Genomic DNA, 21,701 nt, shown 5'->3' on the forward strand with positions numbered 1-21,701 from the left:
TCCCCAGCATTGAGGGGCACCTTCAAAAGGCGATGCATCAAAAAGGCAACATCCGTCAGTAAGGACCCCCTTCACCCAGGACCTGCCCCTTCCCATTGCTACCATCCAGGGGGATGCAGAGACACACATGCATCCTTGAACACTGCCTCAGTATTTTTTCCTCTTTTTTAAAAAAATCACTAATTTAATTTTCTTTAATTTATACATGCTTATTGTAACTTGTAGCTATTGTGTATTGCAATGTACTGCTGCCACATTAAAAAAACAATTTTCATGACGTGCCAATGATATTAAACCTGAATCTGATTCATTCATCTGAGTTCACTCGTGGTGTAAGTATGGTAACTGTAGGAACTGGATGAAGTCCTTTTTTTAAAAAAAATTCTGTGCTCCATTTTTGTTTGTTACGGTGGAAATAATATGCAGGGCACTTCTTGGGTCTAGTATTTAGGATTTCTTGCTTTGTTTTTGTGTTATTACCAGAGAGATTAAATTCCTTATTAGTGTTCTACATAAAATGAAGCCTAAATTAATATGTCTGATCTGAATGTAAAACGACAAACTTAACTGGCCATATAGTTAGATACATTAATTGGTTCAGGACCAATGGACCTGTGGAGGATGTTACTGTATTGCTTCTGCATCTTGGCTGATCATGCTTTAAATAAATGTACATGTTTCATGGTCAATTCCAGGAGTGATAGTCGCACACTTAAAATAAATAAATTTAAAATTTTTCCTTTGGCCACCAAGTACCTGTATTTTCCATTATTTACATGGAAGTGATTATGAATTGGCCATAAATTTCACAGATGATTGAAACCAGGTATCCTCTGTATCCTTAACAGTTAGATTATCACTAGAGAACTCAGTCAGCCTCCCAAACTTAAGGTTTGAATTAGCATTATTGAAATTTAAGATTGCAGGTCCATCATATGCATACAATTTTGGGTAATATTGACTGATGTTTTGAGATTGTTGCTTTCTTTTCCTGAAGGGTTTGAGCATAATAGCAAATGCTGGTAAAGCGTTGTTCTTGTCAACTTGAGGTTTCTATGGTGGAGTTCGGTTGTTAGTTTAATGGAGCTACTCTTATTCATACCAAAATGCAGCACCTGATTTAAAGAAGATTGAGTCTACTCTTCTTTTCCATCTATGTTGTCTTGTCTTGGTGGATTCCTTCATATAGCTGTAGAAAAATTAGCTTTACTCCAAGGTGTGTTGGAGTTGGACTGTATCATGACAACTGTGTTGTGATAGCAGGGTGGAATGCTGTGATGATTGTGTTTCATTTGATTATGACCCAAGCTGCTTTTGTCAAATGGATGTATGTAATATTGTGTTGCCAGGGAAGGGTGACTCACATACTCGGGTTGTTTGTGACTTTACTGCTGACCCATTTCATGAATAAATGAGGCTTTCTAGACTCACTCTCTAGTCCACTCGGCAGTTTGAACTTGAAGGGTCAAGATTCAAGATCTAAAGAAACAATTATTTTGTTCTCCTTTACGCTGTACGCTAGAAATGACGAATTTGCAACACAACAAATGGTTTAAATCGGCATCTGATTAAAATATACCAGGAGGTCTAATTTGTTCAAAGAAGCTATTTTGGCTCATGCTTTCATGGGCTGCAACTTTAATTATGCCAGTGAGCATTTTCTCCCACTGTGGTCTCTATATACGAATGTGTCCTTTGCTGCTATTTGAAAATGTTGGATTCTTTTGCCAGTGAGCAGAGGGGAAAGTTCCATTGTGCTTTTGATCAGATGTTCATTCAGATCTTCCGCTATTAATACTTCAAAAATTACGTAATAACAATTAAAGTGAATAACTGTCTTTATCTTAGAAAATAAATGTTTTGGTACCCATCAGTCAACTTGTAGTGGAGTTGGGAATTTCTTTATTGTGACATTCATGTTCTGCATAAGTTTTAAAAAATCTAACTTCAGATCCCTTGTAGAATATATTTGTTGTTAGGCAAATGATTCTTGTCCGAACTAAGATTTGTTATCTGCATCTACAAGCGCTGATAGTAAAGATGATATTACCATAATATGCAGAGTTTGATTTCTCCGGCTGTGTGTCTTTCTGGGGCTACATATCTTGTGTAGAAACAGCAAAGCACTCCTGTCATGAAAGTTTTGTCAATAGTACACGAAAAGATTATTTTCAAAAACCAAATGAACTCATGAAAGGTTAATGGTGCATTTTGTATCATGTTGCTTTTTCTTTTTGCGAAAGATGATCCTGAAGGTCGGAGTAACATTTGAGATCATCTAGAGTAAATTAAATTGAATAATTTATGTAATCCAGACAAAAGGAAGAGTTTAGATGGAAACTTAATTAAACTCCTTTCTTTTCCTTAACAGATTGGGTCCCTGAAAGACTACTACCATTTTTATCATAGTAGGACAATGAAGCGTTCAACTATTTCTAGTAGAGGAACACATAACTTCATCTCAATGGAGCCCAAGGTATGAGGATTTTTGTATTTTATTTTTAATAAACATGAAAACCTTTGTCATAAAAGTGATTAATAATTAATTTGTAATGTCATACAAGGATATGTTCTGAGATTGCTGAATTTGGACGAGTTGACATGTTATCTGGTAAATGAATGGGAACAATGATTAGATTTGGGGAGTGTTCGTTAGATGATTACCGTACAGATGAAACATTCATTGACCATAATTAAAGTGACACTGAAAGCTTGATCAAAGAATTCCAAACTTCTCAAAAGGGCAGTTCTCTATGCCAGTTCTGAGGTAATAGGGTGGGGTTGCAAATTTTGTAGGTTTTCCGGCAGATAAGACTCAAGGTTTGGTGCACAATCAAGCCCAGGACAAGAAAACTGACCAAATTAAACTTGATATTTTATTCAGCAATGTAGTAGTATATTCACTAATCCATCTTCTGTATCATTCAATGAGTATCATTTGAGCGATGCTAGCTCTCATTATTCTGGAAGACTCTTAACCCAAAATATTGTAAATTATTTTACTGCTAAACACAATTGGAAGTACATGTGATATTGGATAAATTCAGCACAGAGGCAATACTGCAGTCTTGAGCATAATTCCAGAAATTTGTATGGGGGACACAGAATTTACATACCTATTAAGTTGTGACTGTGAAGATAAAATTATTGATGTTTTAAGATATTGAAACTGTCATTTAATTCCATAAAAATATTCATCGAATTTATTAATTGAGCATTTTTTATTTCCCGATTGTTTAAATTATAAATCAACTAAGCTTAAACTGAAACTGTGAAAGAATCAGCTTTGGAATGACAACTTGGCGTCTGTGGATCAGGATCTCCACTTAATCAAGTATTAGGTCCTTGCCATTTTCCTAAGTTCAGGGACATTGTCCAATAACACAACAAAGAATGGACAGAGATTTAATTTACTTCCTAGTGAGCCAATAGCTAAACACTAGGCATCAGTACTTTCCAGTAAGCCATTGAAGTATTAATATAGAAGTTGGGATGTGACTAACACCTCATAGTATGGACAGGGAATATTGTCTGTATGTAACTTTCATTTCTTACTGTAGTTCTCTAGGAATTAATGATTAGCAGTATTTGGCATAGTTTTAAAGCTACATATTTTGTAAATCCTAAAAGGTTGTTAAAAATGAATGAGTGCCACAACTTTACTGCACCCAGTCATACAGCATGTAAAACATTTAAATGTTTTTGTTGAACTTCTCCTTCACCCAGAATTTCACTATCACCTGTGGTGAATTTGGAAACCACACTGCATAACTGAATGTCACAAACATTCTTAATTTGCTGCATTTGTATCAAAACAGTTGTGTTTCAGCAACCAGCACAGTCTGAATATGTGTTGGCGGCAGCCTGCAACTGTCACCATGCTTCCAGCACCAACATCGCGTGTCCAAAACTTAACTGTGTGGCGTTGGAATGTGGGAGGAGACCCACGTCATGACGCAATGTACAAATTCCTTACAGACGGTTGGGAATTGAACCCTGATTGCTGATGTTGTAAGAACATTACACTAACCACGTCACTACCATGCTGTCGACACAAGCTATTCATAAGGCTCACCTATGCATCCTTCCTCTTCTCAGTATTCCCCAATACCATAAGACACATGAGCAGATTCGGTCATTCAGTTCATTGGGTCTGCTCTGATTGTGGCTGATTTATTAACCCCTGTCAATCCCGTTTTCCTGGTCTCTACCCATAACCTTCAACAACATTATTGATCAAGAACCTATCAACCTCTGCTTTAAAAATACCCGATGACTTGGCCTCCATTGCAGTCTGTAGCAATGAATTCCACATATTTACTATAGTCGGGCTAAATAAATTCCTTCTCATCTCTGTTCTAAGGAGATATATTCTGAGATGTTTATTTCTTTTATTCTGAGACTTGCCCTCTGGTCTAATACTTCCCCAATACTGGAAACATCCTTTGAATGCTCATTTGATCCATGCCTTTCAATATTTGATAAGTTTCAATGGGATCTCCCTTTCTACTTATAAACTCCAGAGAGCCATCAAACACTCTTCATACATCAATACTTTTTTCCCCAGGGTCATTCTTGTAAGCCTCTGGATCTTCGTCAATGCCACACATCCATCCTTAGATACAGACCCAAAACTGCTCACCATACTCCAAATGTGGTTTGACCAATGCCTTTATAAAGCCTCAGCAATCACATCCTTTCTTTTGTCTTCTAGTGCTCTCAATGAATGCTAACATTGTACTTGCCTTTCTTACTGCTATCTTAACCTGCAAATTAATCCTTGGGGAATGCTACAGTAGGACACCCACACATAGAGTATTTCAGTAAAATTTTAAATAAAATATGTATGTATTTAAATTCTACCAAAATGCACAAGCTAACATTTTCCTCTGTGGTGGTATTCATCTGCCACTTTTTTTGCCTGTTCTCTTAATCTGTCCATGTCTTCCTGCAGACTTCCTCAACACTAGCTGCCCTCTTTCTGTGTCATTTGCAAACTTGGCCACAAAGCCATCAACTCCATCATCCAATTCATTAATATATAACATGAAAATTAGCAGAATCATCACTGGCACCAGCAGCCAACCAAAACTGTCCCCCTTTATTCCCATCCTTTGACCTGCAAGTCAGCTGATCTTCTATCCATGCTGGTACCTTACCTATAATATTATGGACTCCTACCTCATTTAGCAACCTCGTGTAGCACCTTGTCAAAAGCCAAGGAACAACAACTACAAACTCTTGTCATTTCTGCTTGTTACCTCCTAGGCCCTTTCCTTTCAAACCCACATCCACTGGCACACCTTTCCACATTTGCGCCAACCTCAGTGAGGAAGTTCCCCTCAGATTTCACTTAAACATTTCACCCTTCAACCTTAACCTATGACCTCAGTTCTAGTCTCACCCCAACCTCAGTGGGAAAAGACTGCTTGCATAATTTTGTATACCTCTATCAAACCTCCACTCATTCTCCTGTGCTCCAGGGAATAAAATCCTAATTTATTCAAACTTTTCTGATGACTCGGGTCCTTGTCTCAGCAACATCCTTGAAAATTTTCTCTTTTCCTGTGGGTAGGTGACCAGAACTGCACACAACACACTAAAATTTGGCCTTACTAACATCTTGTACAACTTCAAAATAACATCCCAACTCCTGTACTCAATAAGCAGAATTGTGACGGCCAGTGTGCCAAAAGATCTCTTTACAACCCTATTGACAAGTGACATTATTTTCAAGGAATTAGGGGTCTGTATTCATAGATCCTGTTCTCCCACACTCCTCAATGTCCTATTGTTTCAATTTTGCTGTCCACTGTGCCACCAATCTTGGCATATTTGCTGATGCAGTTACCACATTATCATCCAAATCATTAATACAGGTGACAAACAACAATGAACCAGCACAGATCCCTGCAACACAGGCCTAGTCACAGACCTCCAGTGACCATCTATTACCATTCTTTGACTTCTCCTGCAAAGCCGGTATTGAATCCAGTTTATTGTCTCATCTTGAATGCCAAATGACTGAGCCTTCTGAACCTGCCTCCCATGCGGGACTTTGTCAGAGGTTTTGCAAAAGTCCTTGTAGACAATATCCTCCATTATCTTTCCTGGTAACCAGAAAAACTAAAATTAGTTAGACTTGACCTACCAAGCTCTCGGCGATGTTGACTATCCCTAATCAGGCACTGTCTATCAAAATACTTGTACATCCTGCTCCTAGCATTTCTTTCGAAAATTTACCCATGGCTTGGGCCGGATTCACGGGCCTCTAATTTCCCAGCTTATGTTTAGAGCCTTTCTTGGACAACGTTGGTTAACCTCCTGTCCTCTGGCACCACACCCATAGCTAATAATTTTTAATGGCCTCTGTCAGGGGCCCTGCAGTTTTATACTATCCTCCCACTATGGCTGAGGGACACTTTGGCGGGCCCTGGGGACTTGTCCACTCTAATTGGCCTGTAGACAGCAAGCACCTCCTACTGTCCATGACCCCTCTGTTACTTCGCCTTGATTTTTAAATACAGGTGTAAAAAATCCATTTTTAAGATCTCCCCAAATTCTTTCTTCCCCATGTACAGGTACCATGCTGATCTTGAAGAGGACCAATTTTGTCCCTTGCTCTCAATATATTTGTAGAATTCCATGGGATTCTTTTTCACTTTGACTGCCAGAGTAACGTTATATCTTAGCTCTGATTTTTCCTCAAGTGTTCTCTTGCACTCCTCAATCACTTCATTTGTTCTTGCTGCCTATATCTGTTATGCACCTGCTCCTTAACTAGAACCTCAATATCCCTTGAAACCAAGATTTCCTTAACCTTTGCACTTGCCTTTTATTCTAACGGGAGCATGCAAACTCTGTACTCACAATATTTCACTTTTGAATGCCTCTCAGTTGCAAACATTCCTTTACCAGTAAACAACCAAAACCAATCCACACCCGCTAGATTCTTTCTGATATCGACAAAATTGATTTTCTCCAAATTTGAATCTCAATCTGAGGACCAGACCTAACCCTCTCCTTAATTACCTGGAAACGAATGGAATTGTAATCACTAGATCTCAGGTGTTCACCTACACACACTTCTGTCACATCTTTCCTGAATGCATATGACAAACTCTATTCCAATCTGTCCTTTTACAGTATAGGTGTCCCAGTCAATATGCGGAATGTTAAAGTCACCTCCTATCACAAACTTATTTTTCTTGCAACTATCTGCCAACTTTCAACTAATTTGCTCTTCTACATTACCCTGACTGTTGGGAGGTCTATAATATAATACGGGGAGCCACAGTAGTGTAGTGGTTAGTGTGACATTATTACAGCTTGGGGTATCAGAGTTCATAGTTCAGCTTTGGCACTGTGTGTAAGAAGTGTGCATGTTTTACCCGAGAGCACATGGGTCTCACCCAGTTCAAAGACCTATCAGTTTGCAGATTAATTGGTCATTGTAAATTGTCCTGCGATTAGGCTAGGATTAGTCTGTTCTGTGCTGTGCTGTATCTCTAAGTAAATAAAGCTATTAACATGGCTATTCCTTGTTCTTAGTTCCACCCATATAGCGTCAATAGATGACCCATTCGCTCTTTCATGTTTGAGAATTGCCCTGATGAGTAATGCCATTCCTCTTCCTCTATCACATCTAAAACATTGGAACTCTGGAGCACTGAGCTGCCAATCCTGTCCCCCTGCAACTAAGTCTTACTACAGACTACAATATCATAATTCCATGTGCTGATTTTTGCTGTAAGCTCATCGGCCTGGCCTACAATATTCCTTGCATTGAAATAGACATAGCTCAATACTTTAGTCCCACCAAATATACAGCAAATATATTTTTAAGTGCAGAGAGCAAAATAGTGAGGTAGTGTTCATAGACCACCAGAATTCTTCCAAATAGTTTAAAAACTTTTTTATCTGTTTAATTACTTAAATTTTGCTGTACTGAAGTAATTGATCATCTTCAGTTTGGTCTTTTGAAATTGTTTGAATATCAGTTGCTGTATTTACTGCTGTGGGTGGAAGGGACAAATGCCCCTGCCTGATTAGATACTAAGTGCCCATCGACTATGGAACATTTATGAGTGTTTAATCTCAGTGCAGTGTCAAAAAGTAGATATCAATGAGCAAGGTAGTAATCTCAGGATTGCTGCCTGTTCCATGCGATGGTGAGATTATGAATAGAATGAGGTGGCTGAAGAATTGGAGCAAGGGGCAGGGATTCAGGTTTCTGGATAATTGGGACCTCTTCTGGGGCAGGTGGGACCTGTACAAAAGGGATATGTTGCACTTGAATCCGAGGGGGATCAATATTCTTGTTGGCAGGTTTACAAGAACTGTTGGGAGTGGTTTAAACTAATATGGCAGGTGAATGGTAACCAGTGTGATAGTGCTGAGGATCAGCTAGCAGGTTTACAAGATGGATGTAACATGAATGTTAGGAAGGACAAACCAATGATTGGGTACAAATGCAGGGTGGAGTAAAGAGTTCAATTTTATCACAGAGGCAGAATTCAAAAGGACAAAGAATGCAGGACTGAAGGAGCTGTATTTAAAAGCGCATAGCATTTGGAATAAGGTGGACAAACTCGTGGTGCAATTAGAGACTGGTCAGTACGATGTTGTGGGCATCACTGAGTCGTGGCTGAAAGAAGGCCAAGGTTGAAAGCTTAACATCAAAGGATAAACTTTGTATCAAAAGGACAGGCAGGAAGCTATAGACAGTGGTGTGGTTCAGTTGGCAGCCGATGGAATTACATCTTTAGAAAGAGGCGACATAGGGTCAGAGAGTGTTGACTTGGTGGAGTTAAGAAAATGCAAGGGTAAAAAAAAACGTGAATTATGTATCAGCCTCCAAATAGTAGCCAAGATGTAGGGTTGAGATTGCAAAGGGAGCTGGAAAAGGCATGTAACAAGGGTAATGTCGCAATTGTAATAGGGGATTTCAATATGCAAGGGGATTGGGAAAATCAGGTTGGTGTCAGATGGCAGGAGGAAATTTGTTGAAAAGCCTATAAGATGGCTTTTTAGAGCAGCTTGTGTTTGAGCCTACTCGGGGAAAGGCTATCTTAGATCGGGTGTTGCAGAATAATGCAGATCTTATTAGGAGCTTAATGTAAAGGAACCCTTAGGAGTGTTCATAATATGATTGATTTCATACAGCAGTTTGAGAGGGAGAAGCACTAGTCACATGCATCAGTATTGCCATGGAGTGAGTGGAATTATGGATGCTTGAGAGGAGCTTGCCCTGGTGGATTGGAGGATACTGGCAGGGATAACAGCAAAGGAGAGATGGTTTACTCAGAACTGTCTACTGTTGGCCCCGCTGTTGGGTCAGAGACCAAAAAGTTCTAGTTTGCTATCAATCCCAGATGTACTGTAAAAAGTTTTTGATTATAATGCAATCTGAAAGTCTACAGGATACCTGCATTTTAGAAATGTACTGAAATTTAGTTTAACTTTTAGCATCACTTTCCTGTGGATACAATGCACATTTCTGTGTAAATGGGATCTACAATATGCAATTTCAGTTTGGTCAGAGTGTACTTGGTAGAAATGTAACATTCTCCATCTGACTTCTTTGCTCCACAAATGGTGATATTGCTAAACAAAGCCTCTAATGGGGATTAGTTTGGGTAGCATTTCTGAAATTGTGGCACTTTTTCTTGTGTTTTTAAAGTGATTATTTATGATGTGCAAGTAATCATTGTTGAAATTATTGCTTAGAAATTAGACCATGCAGCATTCTTTTCAAATATGGTATGTTTCAAAGTTAAGGAAGGTGTTTTTTTTATCATTGACAAAAAATAGTCTAAGAGGTAGTTTGTGTTTGAAAGGAGCACATAATTAGAGATATAGAAATAAGGTGACTAATTACTTCAGAAAGCTGGAGTTTGCAGTGAAATAGTTCAAGCAGGCAAAGACGGTTGCGTTTACCTGGACAAAACAATAACTTCTCCAACATTGGATGTTTAGCAAGCCTGCCATCAAAGGTGGCGGAAAGTTCCAATGACTGAACTTCTCACCTGACCCCTCCACCTTACGCCTCACCACCACTCCCCAGTGGGCTAAATGTTAACTATTTAAAACAAAACTAGGCATTTCTGGGAGAGGGCATGTGTTGGTCTTGTGAAACCTGATTTCCTAGCTTTACGTGTTTCTAGAGGAGAATGCAGAATAGATACAGATAATTCCTGGGTTTTTGTTGAAGAGCAAATTATTACATTAGATGGAGATGAGGTTAAATAAATGAAGTCAGCAAAGATGATGCTAAATTTTCCGTACATGAGAAGGATAAAATAATTTGTAAGATGGTAATCAATGCAAACAGTGCATTTTCAGGCTTTTTATACATGACTCTACTTGCTGGCTTTTTGTACTTTATCTCAATTTAGAAACAAAATTTGCACGTCTTTTTATATTGTAAAATTTCAGAAAAAGGTGAATGTAATTTGCACTAGTGCCTGTTGTCATGTGATTTTAAAAAATGGGTCAGAGAGTTAGATTTTCGGGGAAGTGCTAAAGGAGAGAAGGCTCTAAGAAAAAAAAAATTTCTCTTGATCAATACCCAATTTCCAGGTTATTATGAAACTTGAGGAAATTTGCTTATTGATAATTGCACAATTGTAATTTTAAGTATTTGCTTTTATTCTGTATTCCCTACCAGAGGAAATTGTCTGTGATCCATTTACCATCCCCTCAATGATCAGTCTTACTCAAAACCCAGGTAACTAATTGGGTCTTTTTGTTGCCAGAAAAGCAGACTTATGGCTTGCAGGTTTTACGGCAGCAATTTCTGCTCTTGGCGTCTAGCACAATGCTTGTTTAGAGGTAGGTATAGAACTTTGGAAACAAAATTCATACCAATTTCTTTTGTGCACTTTTTGATTTTTGCATAAATTAATCTTATTGAGTGAAACAATATTTCAGTGCAGATCCCAGATTAAAAAAAACATCTGTCTGCCCCATCTCTCCTCAATAACTGATATTAGATGAAAAATTGCAGCTGAATATTTGGAGTTGACAAGATCAATTTACACTGGATTGGTACAACTTTGGCATTGGAAGCTTTTCTTTTAAAGAGTTGGTTACAGTGGTGTTGGAAATGTGTACATCCTAATGCTAGTAAAATTATGTGCTTGTCTGCAGCATTTAGTTGTAAAGGTATCTATAAATGATCTTTTATTCTTACTGAAGAGCTTGCGGCCGTAAGCAGGTGAAGTTATCTTGGAGATGGAGTAAACTGTCAGAAATGAAGGAAGCAGCACACCTGTAAGGAATACTTACCTCTTCAAATCCAAAAAAGAAATGTTGCTGGTGAGAGCTGATGTGTGCTGTCCAGGACATGGAAGTGTAGTATATGACCCCTAGTGCAAACACAGATGAAATTGTCAAAAAGACTCCATGATCCATTGATGATGCATTCTGCTTATTTTCCCTTGTGCAAAGAGATAATGAAGACATTAGACTGGTTATATTTGCAAATTGTAAAATTGTGGAGTTTCATATTTGGACAATAAATTATTAGGTTTATTCATTATAAGTACATCGAAACATGCAGTGAAAAGCATCATTAGTGTCAAAGACGAACACAGTTCGAGGATATGCTGGGCACAGTCCACGAGAGTGGCAATGCTTCCAGCACCAGCATGGTAAACTCTCAAACCATACCTCTTTAGTATGTGGGAGGAAATGCGCACCCAGAGGAAGCTCATGTGGTCGGGGGCAGAACATACAAACCTCTTTCAGGCAGCGGCAAGAATTGAACCCTTAATCACTGCACTGTAAAGCATTGTGCTAACTATTACACTACTTTCCCGCCCTGGTAATTGGTGTTATTTTTGAATCAGTAAATGATATGTCTCAATTCTTGAAGTTGCAGGCAGGAATTGTAAGCTTAATTATTGAATTACAATAGAAAAATCAGAAAAATGGAGGATTTTATGTAGTGGTTATATAGAATGAGGATGTGATATTTTCATTGCTTAAACTAAGCCACTCTTGGCTCTGGTTGTAGTATGTCATGCGTGTATTGACTGCCAAGAACCTGGCAGGAAATCTACTGGCCTGGTCTTTAAAACAGTTCAAGCAAGCAAGTTCATAAATCAAAACTCCGTGGTACTCTTATGTGGTCTAAGCTACAGCGGTCGCTGTAGGTGCTCGCTTCTGTGGACGATTACACGCATTTCCTTCAGCAAGTGAATCGTACTTGTGCAAATATTTGGAAGGCTTTCAGTATTCTAAGAAGTACTTGTTTAGATATACTGGTTACTTTGTTCTAGTAAAAAGTTGTTTCGTAATCAAATCTCATTGCTTCTGTTCATAGAAAATAGATTTACCCCTACACGTTTGGCTCTAATAGTTGTCATTTTTCACATCCCAGCCCTTGGGTCCTAAGCTGAAAGTAGGCAGAGATGCCAGAAATCTAAAGTGAAAAACTGAACAAACTGGAAATAGCACACCAGGCAACATCCGTGGAAAAGGAAATGGAGACAATGGTCCAGGTCAAAGACCTGGCTATGAGAACTTTGGAGCATCTTCATTAAAATTGTGAAGAGCTTTTGTCTTCCTCTTGGGAGCCTGGCTTTCAGAGGAGTCCAGTACAAGAGGTGTCTTGGAGTAGGTTAATTGGACTGTTTGACTTTTGACTGTCAAAAGGTTTTGGGATCTTTGAATGTTTTGAATGTCCTTGACACTAATAAATATTCACCAACTCTAAAATAAAACTGACATTATTTAATTTCTTACATATTTAAAGAGCTTATGGCAAAATGTTTAAATGACTAAAAATAGCATCAAAACAAGCCACCTTGTCTTTCTCCCAGTAGCCTCTATCACACATTAACTTGAATGGAGATCTTTAAAACCTGCATTGGTCTGCAAGTCAATGTATCAAGGAAGATTCATCAGGAAGTTTTTGGCAATGTGTCAGTAGCTATGGCCCGAGGAAGGAGCACGGTGGAAGATATCAGTAACTCCTTGGGTTGTTTAAAAACCATTGAACTCGGGTGAATACCAGCACTCTCATAGGTGCTGCTATTAAGAATGGGTGGTAGGTTTCTGTTGAGGTTGTGCCAACAGCTTTGACACGTGACTGATAAAAGTAGGAAGGAGTCTAGTTTATGTGAATTGTTTGATTGCTAGGAGCGAAATGAGGGTCTGGACATGGATGGTAGTGGAGATTGGAGAAAGTACAAGGTAGTTTGAATTTCTGACTCCTGCACCATGCTGCAAATACAAGAGGACAACTTTTATTCAATTTGCTGATTGGTTTCTCAACTCCATTCATGCCTGTGATAGGTCCAAATTCCTTGGTAAATTTATCCAATACCTGAATGTTCTCTTTAAACTATCATTTGTCTCACAGTTCACTTTTTTTTTAAGAGCATACCTCTGGATTTTCCTTAAAAATGAAATCAGAAAACACTTCTGATTTCTAAATGCCCTTGCATTACATTCATCTATAGACACTTCAGATAGCTGAATTGGATTGTCATTTATATCAATTTGAAAGTGAGACCTAGTTTATGCCTGCTGTTAATTTAATTTGAACCTTTTCCTCCTGTGGTATTATTCTTCCTGAATGCAATAGGTCTTCCTGACATGGATAGGCATTTTCCATTGTGAGTAGGGGAGATTCAAACAAGAGGATATGAGTTGAGAGTTAGGGGGCAAAAGTTTAGGGGTAACTGGAGGGGAACTTCTTTACTGAGAGAGTGGTAGCTGTGTGGAACGAGTTTCCAGTAGAAGTGGTAGAGGCAGGTTTAATATTGTCATTTAAAGTAAAATTGGATAGGTATATGGACAGGAAAGGAATGGAGGGTTATGAGCTGAGTGCAGGTCGGTGGGACTAGGTGAGAGTAAGCGTTCGGCGCGGACTAGTAGGGCCGAGATGCCCAACTCCAGCAACATACCTTCCTTGCTCTTCAGCTTTTCTACCAGAAGTCCTACCTGATTATTTTTGTTGTTATCCATTCAATTTTAATTCTTACATACTCTGATTCCCATTCCCTCTACGTAGCTCCCAGTTACTTGGTATTATGAATATATTTGAAAGCATAGTATTAGAAAATTTTATACACTAAGGGGTGGCATAGTAGTGTAGTGATGATCAACGTGTTATTCATCATCAGCGATCACTCATACTAGTGTATGATTCTTCTGTGGTGGTTGATCTGGTCACTTAGGGGTCTTGAGATGACTGAAGAGTCCTCGAGTCCACTATCCACGAGTCCTCTTGTAGTGTTGGCAGATGTAGGTCATGGAAAAGGTGGTTGATGTAGCTGGTTGGGCCTTTTCCAGTCTCGCCTTGCGTTGAAATTACTTGGTCTCAGCGGCATAGTGGAGGTATTCAAGCTGTGCAGTCCCCTCATAGACAGTCCTTCTCCGGCTTTCCCTACCTTGTGCTAATGTCTCCTATCCATTCAGGTTGATGTTACACTTCCTTGGATGGGTCTTGATATTGTCCTTGAATTGCTTTTTCTGCCCTCTGGGAGAGTGCTTTGCATCCCTGAGTTGGCTGAACAGTTGTTTAATGGGGGGGGGGGGGGAAGTCAGGCATACGGATGATACAGCTAACCCATCACAGTTGGTGTTGAGTCACTATTTTGGCTTCCTCCAGGATGCTGGAGTTGGTACATCTGTTCTTCTAGCTAACTCTCAATCCTTTGGCGGTGTCTTTGATCAGTTTCAAGGGATTTTATATGCCTGATTTTATATGCAAAAGCTGTTCCATATAGCTATATAGAAGCTTAGTGTTGGTCTTGTTATCCTGATCTTCAAAAGGCCTCTTTCTCAGCCTGACATAAGCTCCACTCATATAGCCTATTCTGAGATATATTTCAAGGTCAATGTTGATGCTTGAAGAAAGAAGACTGCCAAGATGTGGAAAATGACCTGAGATCTCCAGGGGGATGTTGCCAACTTGGATGATTTGAGGTTTATAGCTTGATCTGGAGCATGTTGGTGCAGAATAAGGGCTATCTTGATGTTTAGGTCAAGTCCCAGGAGCTTGTATGCTCTGGTAAAAGCATCCATCATGCATTGCAGATCCTCCTCAGAGTGAGCTACAGTGGTGTTGTCCTTTGCATGTTGGAGCTCCATGATGAAAGTGGTTGACACTTTGCTCTTTGTCTTGAACCTGTTAAGGTTAAAGAGCTCACCCATCTGTCCTGTAGAAAATCTGGACTCCTTGTAGGAGGTCTTGCCCTGTGAGGTGAAGAATGGTTGCAATAAAAATGGCAAACAGAGTTGGGGGAATGATGAACCCCTGTTTGACTCCAGTCTCAACCTTAAAAGGTGCTGTTTCAGAGCCGCTGTTGCTAATGACTTGCACTCGTATCATTGTGTAAGAGCTACATGATCTTGGGGTATTTCTCTGGGCACCCAATATTGGACAGTACATGCCAAAGACCTGGACAATTTACAGAGTCAAATGCTTCTGTAAGGTATGTGAAGGCCACATAAATGGGGAGGTTTTATTACTGGGCTCTCTCCTGCAATTGACCTAAAAATCATGTCATTGATGCTTTGGCTGGATGGAAGCCACACTAAGACTCGGGCGGAAATCTTTTACCAGAGGTGAAAGCTGGTGACATAAAATCTGGGTGAGAATGTTTTCTGTAGAGGGAAGGAGAGAGATGTCGCTATAGTTTCTGTAGTTAACTTTATCACTCTTTTTGAAGAGTGTGACAATCGGGGCATCTCTGAGTTCAGCTGGAATCTTCTCCCGGTCCCAGATCCTGACAAGGTCAAGAATGTGATTTAAAAGTTCTGAGCCACCTTCCTTGAAGACTCCTGCTGGATTCCCATCAGGCCCGGTTGCCTTGTTGTTTAATTTATTGCAAGCCATTTACACCTCTGATCTTGGGAGGTTTACTCATGTCCTTCATGGGCTGTTGTGGAAGCTGGTTTATGACTTCAGTGTCAACAGTGGTGTTATGATTAAGTCACTCCTAAAAGTGTTCATTCCATTGAGAATTGATGGCATCATTGTCCTTTGGCAGTCTTGTCCAGCTATGGAGTGAAGGGAGTTCGGGCCACAGTGGTCAGGGCCATGCACTGCGTTGGTGGCAATAAAGAAGCCCATGATATCAGCAGAGTCAGCAAATTGTTGTATTTCTAGGGCCCTCTCAGTCCACCATCGATCTTTTATTTCCCTCACTCTGTGCTGGACTATGGCCTTAGATTTGGAGTGGGCTTCTCTTTTTGCCTTGCAGTTGATGTCCTTCTGCCAGGCACACAGTTTTCCGTTTGTTGTTGATTAGCTCTTCTGTTTCATTGTCATTGAAATGTAATACTATTGCAGCACCAGTGACCCTGGGTTAATTCCATCCTCCAAGGAGTTTGTACGTTCTCCCTATGACTATGCGTGTTTCTGCTGGGTGCTTCCACATTCCAGAGATGTGTGTTAGAAGGTTAATTAGTCACGTGGGTGCTTGTTAGTCGGTAATTGCGTGGCTTGGGCCTAAAGGACTTGTTTCTGTGATTTGTCTCTAAAAATAAAAATGACCTTCTCTCATCTGATAACCGTACTGGATAAAGATATGATATTTCATTTTCTATTAATGATGAGATAAGCACACATTAATATTGTCTTTTCTAATGGTGTACAATAAACTGACCCAAAGTGCTTTCTAAATCTGTGATGAAATTATTGAAATGTTGGTGATTCTAAACTGAAATCACTAGTAGCAAATAATTCTTAAGCCTGTAAGAAGTAGTTAAATTTCAGCTTTTATCCATTTGTTCTACATTTGGTGTTAAGATTTTGTGTATGATTAAAACACAATGAAATAGCACTTAGGAGTCCTGTTTAAAATAAAGGGTGAAGCAGTCCAGCCAAATGTCAAATGGACATGGTGAAGATGACACAGTTTAATTAAAGTCAATTATCCTGTCTCAGGGCTTTGTTGGATGAGCTCCTTAGGGCAGTGATATAGGCCCTGACATTTTCAGCTGCTCCATCAATTCTCTCTCCATTTCAGTCTTCATTTCCACAGAAAATGAAGGCATTTGTGGTGCTGCAAGTAACAAGATCCAGACAATATATATGAAATGGTAATGCCAAGAGGGACCACTGCAAAGAAAACGGACTGAAAACCTACCCTTGGCATTCAGCGCTGAGTGACCCACCATCGGTCACCTCTGATTAGAAACTAACTACAAGAGCAGATCAGAGCCTGGGGTACCTTGTACGGTGATTTGTTTCTTGACACCCCGAAGCTTTTCTACTGTTTAGAAGGCACAAGAGTGAAAGGTCATGCTCTCCGCTTCCTTAGAGTGTATCTCCAAGAAAACTTGAAGTTTAATATAAGAAGTAAAAAAAACACTGATCACCTTGACTAGTGTGGCCTCGCCTCGTAAGAAATACTACAGCTACTTGCCAAGTCTGCCACATCTCTTCATCCCTTAAACTTTTGCTACCTTGAACCACTGCAGATGACAGTAATCCTAGGGCAGACATCTGCAAGGGGTGGTCAGTTAATCCCTTTCCAGACTATCTTGCGATTTTCTCTTCCCCCCCCCCCCCAAATGCAATGCAGATGGACTACAGGAAATCAACTAAAATCTCTGCATCCGAGCTAAAGAGCTCAAAAGGTGTGTAAATGTAAATGATTTATTTGTATTGTATGGAGTCTCTTGTTCATATCTTACAGCACAATTGACCTTCCTGTAACAGTGAATGCTTCAGTATGCTGTCCAAAATTTGGAGTTTTTTTTAACCTTTCTGGCTGCCACTGATTGTGTTCATCTGTTTAACAGACATTAAGCTTCTGGTTTTTTTGTGTGTTTTAAAGATATGACATATATTGGTGTTAGATTTCATTCACACAATTGTTCATTATATTTGTATATTAATTTGAATAATGACTATTTGAAGAATCCATTAAAGCTGAGAGATCATTGTAAGTTCTGATCCTGTTCTCCTGATTCCTTCAATGAGAGATGACTTCTGGAACACTTGCTGGATTATTTTTGTCTTGGATCTTCTTGCAAAATCTATTTGAATTTAATTCAAAAGTCACCATGTCTGTCTGTTTAATACAATTGAACTATGTTCAATAACACTTTCTAGCAGCAAATGTGTCTCCTCCAGCTGAAACTTGGAATGCTGTGGCAACGACTGTCTCAAGTAATAGTGAACCTTGGTGATCCACTAACAGATCTGCAAGGGCTGGAAAGTAATTCCAAGCTAATGTGCATTTCATGTCTGCTAAAAATGTTCTTTAAGGAACGCAAGTATAAATCTTTTTGAGTTAGTTTAACTTGCTTTGTGCAGTTCATTGACTTGGATTCAACATTAGATTCTTGCTGTTCGTAAACTATTTGGAAGTGTGTGATTTGCTTGCCTGTCTGTTGGCCATATAGTCCCAGCCACCTGTGCCAATTCAGGCTAAATTAAGTTTCTGCACCTGGTTGGCTGACAAGACAAGGTGGAAGGGGTTCCCTGTTTATTTCTCTCATCCTCAATATTGACCAGCAGCCAATGAATAAACAAGAGTCTGGCAAATACTGTGTTTCTTTTTCTAAGAATTATGTTTTGAGTTGTACGTCTTTCATTCACTACTAGGAGAGTTTTTAACTTTTAATGTTGTTCAAGGGGTATAATTTCAACTGGAGGTGTGGGGAAGGGATCATAGAGGCTGGTGAATTCAGGAATTCTCTACGTTAGAGGATTGTACAATCTAGGTCATTAGAAGTTGGAGGGTAAACTTTCGGAAGATAGGAGAATTGAGTACTATGGGGAACTAAAATGAAAGAAGAGTCCAAACCAGCATAAAGCAGACACGGTTGCATTGAAGATGGGACAAGCTTGAGAAACCTGGTGGTCTAATCCTACTTTTGCTGTGCTCCTTCAAGTGTATTGACACTTCACGTGCACTGTCACTTCAAGTGCAAGGTCATTGCTCCTTCAAGTGCATCAAGCTAATGCAATATTAAATGCCAAATAGAAGTAGATTAAAGTTCACTAAATGTAAATTATTTTCTTGGAAGGAATATAATTTGAAATTTCTGCTTTAGTACAGCAAAAGCCTAGAAGTAATGTTTACACTGTTGTATAGGACTACTCATTAGTGTTTTAGCCTACTGGCCTTTCAAATTTACAACTGAATGTTATGTGATCAAAGGTTCTTCAACCACACCTATTTGAGTCCCACCTCCACTTCTGGAGGTCTTTTGAGGAACATTTTTATTTTTTATCTTTATCCATGTGCTGAGCTACAGTAGTATATCCCCTGTCCTGAATGAGAAATACTCTTCTGTTTTTCATTGGCTTGGAAGGGATCCCATTAAGTGGACAGAGCAAGCAGGCTGTCGCAATATTCTCAGGTGACAAATTACAAATGCATCTAAAGAGAGGAAGTTGAGAAATATTTAACTATTTTGTACAGTAATAAAGATTGAGAAGATATTTGTGTGATTCATCTGTAGATTTTATTACCTTAAGTTTCTCATGTGTTATGTGTACTACAGAGTTTTACACCCTGGTCTGAAGAAAACTTTTTTCATTTTTACATACATGGTTATATACATATAGTTAAATGACAATAAACTTAAAAGAAGTTAAAATGTCATTAGCTTTGATGTAATTAGTTACTATTTTTGCAAGCAATAATTTTGGAAGTACATGGAATTGTTGAGCATTAATTAATAAATATAGTATTTAACAATTATAATACCTCATAGGGTTTAATACTTTTAGAAATGTTTATCAAATATTCTGTTCCTGGATTGCAAAAATGAACTCCCAATTGATCTTGTATGCTTGCTCTGAGGGTTTGTAGCCCTTCAGTTCCTGCAAGGTGAAACATAACAGCATGAATGGTTGTGATTCTTCCAGATGAGCTTTTTTTGCTTGCTTTAAAAGGGAGACTAAAACTGCACCTGTGCGAATCCCTGCGGCATCTGGTGACCCTGTGATCTCTAACTCGGAGACCAACAGGACGTTTTTCAAGAGAATAGTTCCTCGTAAGGTGTCAGGCTTTAATGGTGTATCTGGTCTGGCATTGAAAACCTATGCCACCCAACTAGTGGGAATGTTCAAGGTCATCTTCAGTCTCTCACTGCTGAAGTCAAAGGATCCTACCTACTTCAAAAAGGCAAATACCAGTATCCAGGAGGTGCAGGGTGAGCTGCCTCAATGACCATCACACACAGGTACTCATGTCTTCTGTAGTAACGTTCTTTAAGAGGTTGATCACAGCCATAAGCTACTCCTGCTGAAGCAAGGATGTGGACCTACTTGAATTTTCCAATTGCCACAACAGGTCTACAGTGAATGCAATCTCACTGCCTCTTCACTTGGCCTTGGATCACCTGGGCAATTGCAATAGCTACATCAGGCTGCTGATTATTTCTTACTCCTCAGTATTCAACACAATTATACCCTCAGTTCTAACCACCAAGCCTGGGCCTCTGTACCTACCTCTGCATCTGGATCCTTGACATCCTCACTGGGAGACCATATCAGTATGGATTGGAAATAACATCTCCTTGCTGACAATGAACCTCAAGGATACATGCTTAACCCATTGCACTACTAACTACACCCATGACTGTGTGGCTAGGCACAGCTGAAATGCCATCCATAAACTTGCAGATGACACATCTATTGGCAGAATTTCAGATGGTGATGAGGAGGGCAGGATTGAGGTAGATCAGCTGATTGACGTATTGCAACAACAGCCTTGCATTTCATAAGGCTTCATAATTGTGAACTTCAGGGAAGGGAAGTTGAGGGAAGTCTGAATTGAGAGATCAGCAAAGGAAAATGAACAGTTTTAAGCTCCTGGGTGCTAACATCGCTGAAGGATCTATCCTGGGCCTAACATATGCAATTACAGGGAAGGCACAGCAGCAGCTATGTATCAATGAGTTTTAAGAGATTTGGTATGACACCAAAGACTCTTGCAATTTTCTACAGATCTACCGTGGTGAGCATTCTAACTGGCTGCACCACTGTCTGGTATGGAGGGGGGGGGGGGGGGGGGTCACTGCACAGGACCGGAAAAAGCTGCAGGAGTTGCAAACTCAGCCGGCTCCATTTTGAACACTCGCCTCTCCAGCATCAAAGTCATCTTCAAAAGGTGATGACTCAAAAAGGCAGCATCCATCATTATGACCCCCATCATCCAGAACATGCCCTCTTATTGCTACCATCAGGGAGGAGGTACAGGAGCCTGGAGGCATGCACTCATGGTTTTAGAAATGGCTTCTCCCATTCAGACTTCTGAGTGGACAGTTAACCCATGTGCACTCTCTCTATTTTGTTCCTTTTTACTTTCCTTTTAGTTTAAAACTGTTATTTCTTACTGTAATTTATAGTTTTTGATGTATTACAATGTACTGCTGCTGCAATACAACAAATTTCTTGATGTATGACTGATCCTGATAAATAAATCTGATTCTGAACGCTGTAGCAATGTACCTGACGATGACATGGAGTATATCTAATAGTAACTTGGGGGGGGGGGGCGGGGATTTGGTGTGCACATGCTTCAGAAGTTTGTCAGAATTTCTTCATTATAATGCGCAGCATGAGAGCCCTACTGGTGTTAAATGTGCATTATTTGGCTTCAGTGTTGTCATTGGTCTTTCAAACTGATGAGCAAGTGCAAGACAAAGACTGCTTACCAATAGTGCACAAAGTCAGAGTCCGAATTGATAACAATCGCAAGCTATCAAGTTAATATTCC

The 21,701-nt window shown here is 39.5% G+C and overlaps 1 protein-coding gene across 3 annotated transcripts in view; it reads left to right on the forward strand.

Moving 5' to 3' along the window:
* The window catches only part of pcsk5b (proprotein convertase subtilisin/kexin type 5b), a 319,262-nt gene that overhangs the window by 21,346 nt on the left and 276,215 nt on the right, over positions 1–21,701 (forward strand). For all 3 annotated transcript variants that reach the window (XM_059969732.1, XM_059969734.1, XM_059969733.1), the window contains exon 2: positions 2,372–2,476. In XM_059969732.1, the coding sequence (XP_059825715.1) occupies positions 2,372–2,476 (105 nt within the window). The remainder of the gene's footprint in view (positions 1–2,371; positions 2,477–21,701) is intronic.

This window comes from Hypanus sabinus, chromosome 5 (genome assembly GCF_030144855.1).
Source record: "Hypanus sabinus isolate sHypSab1 chromosome 5, sHypSab1.hap1, whole genome shotgun sequence".
Lineage (NCBI taxonomy): Eukaryota > Metazoa > Chordata > Chondrichthyes > Myliobatiformes > Dasyatidae > Hypanus > Hypanus sabinus.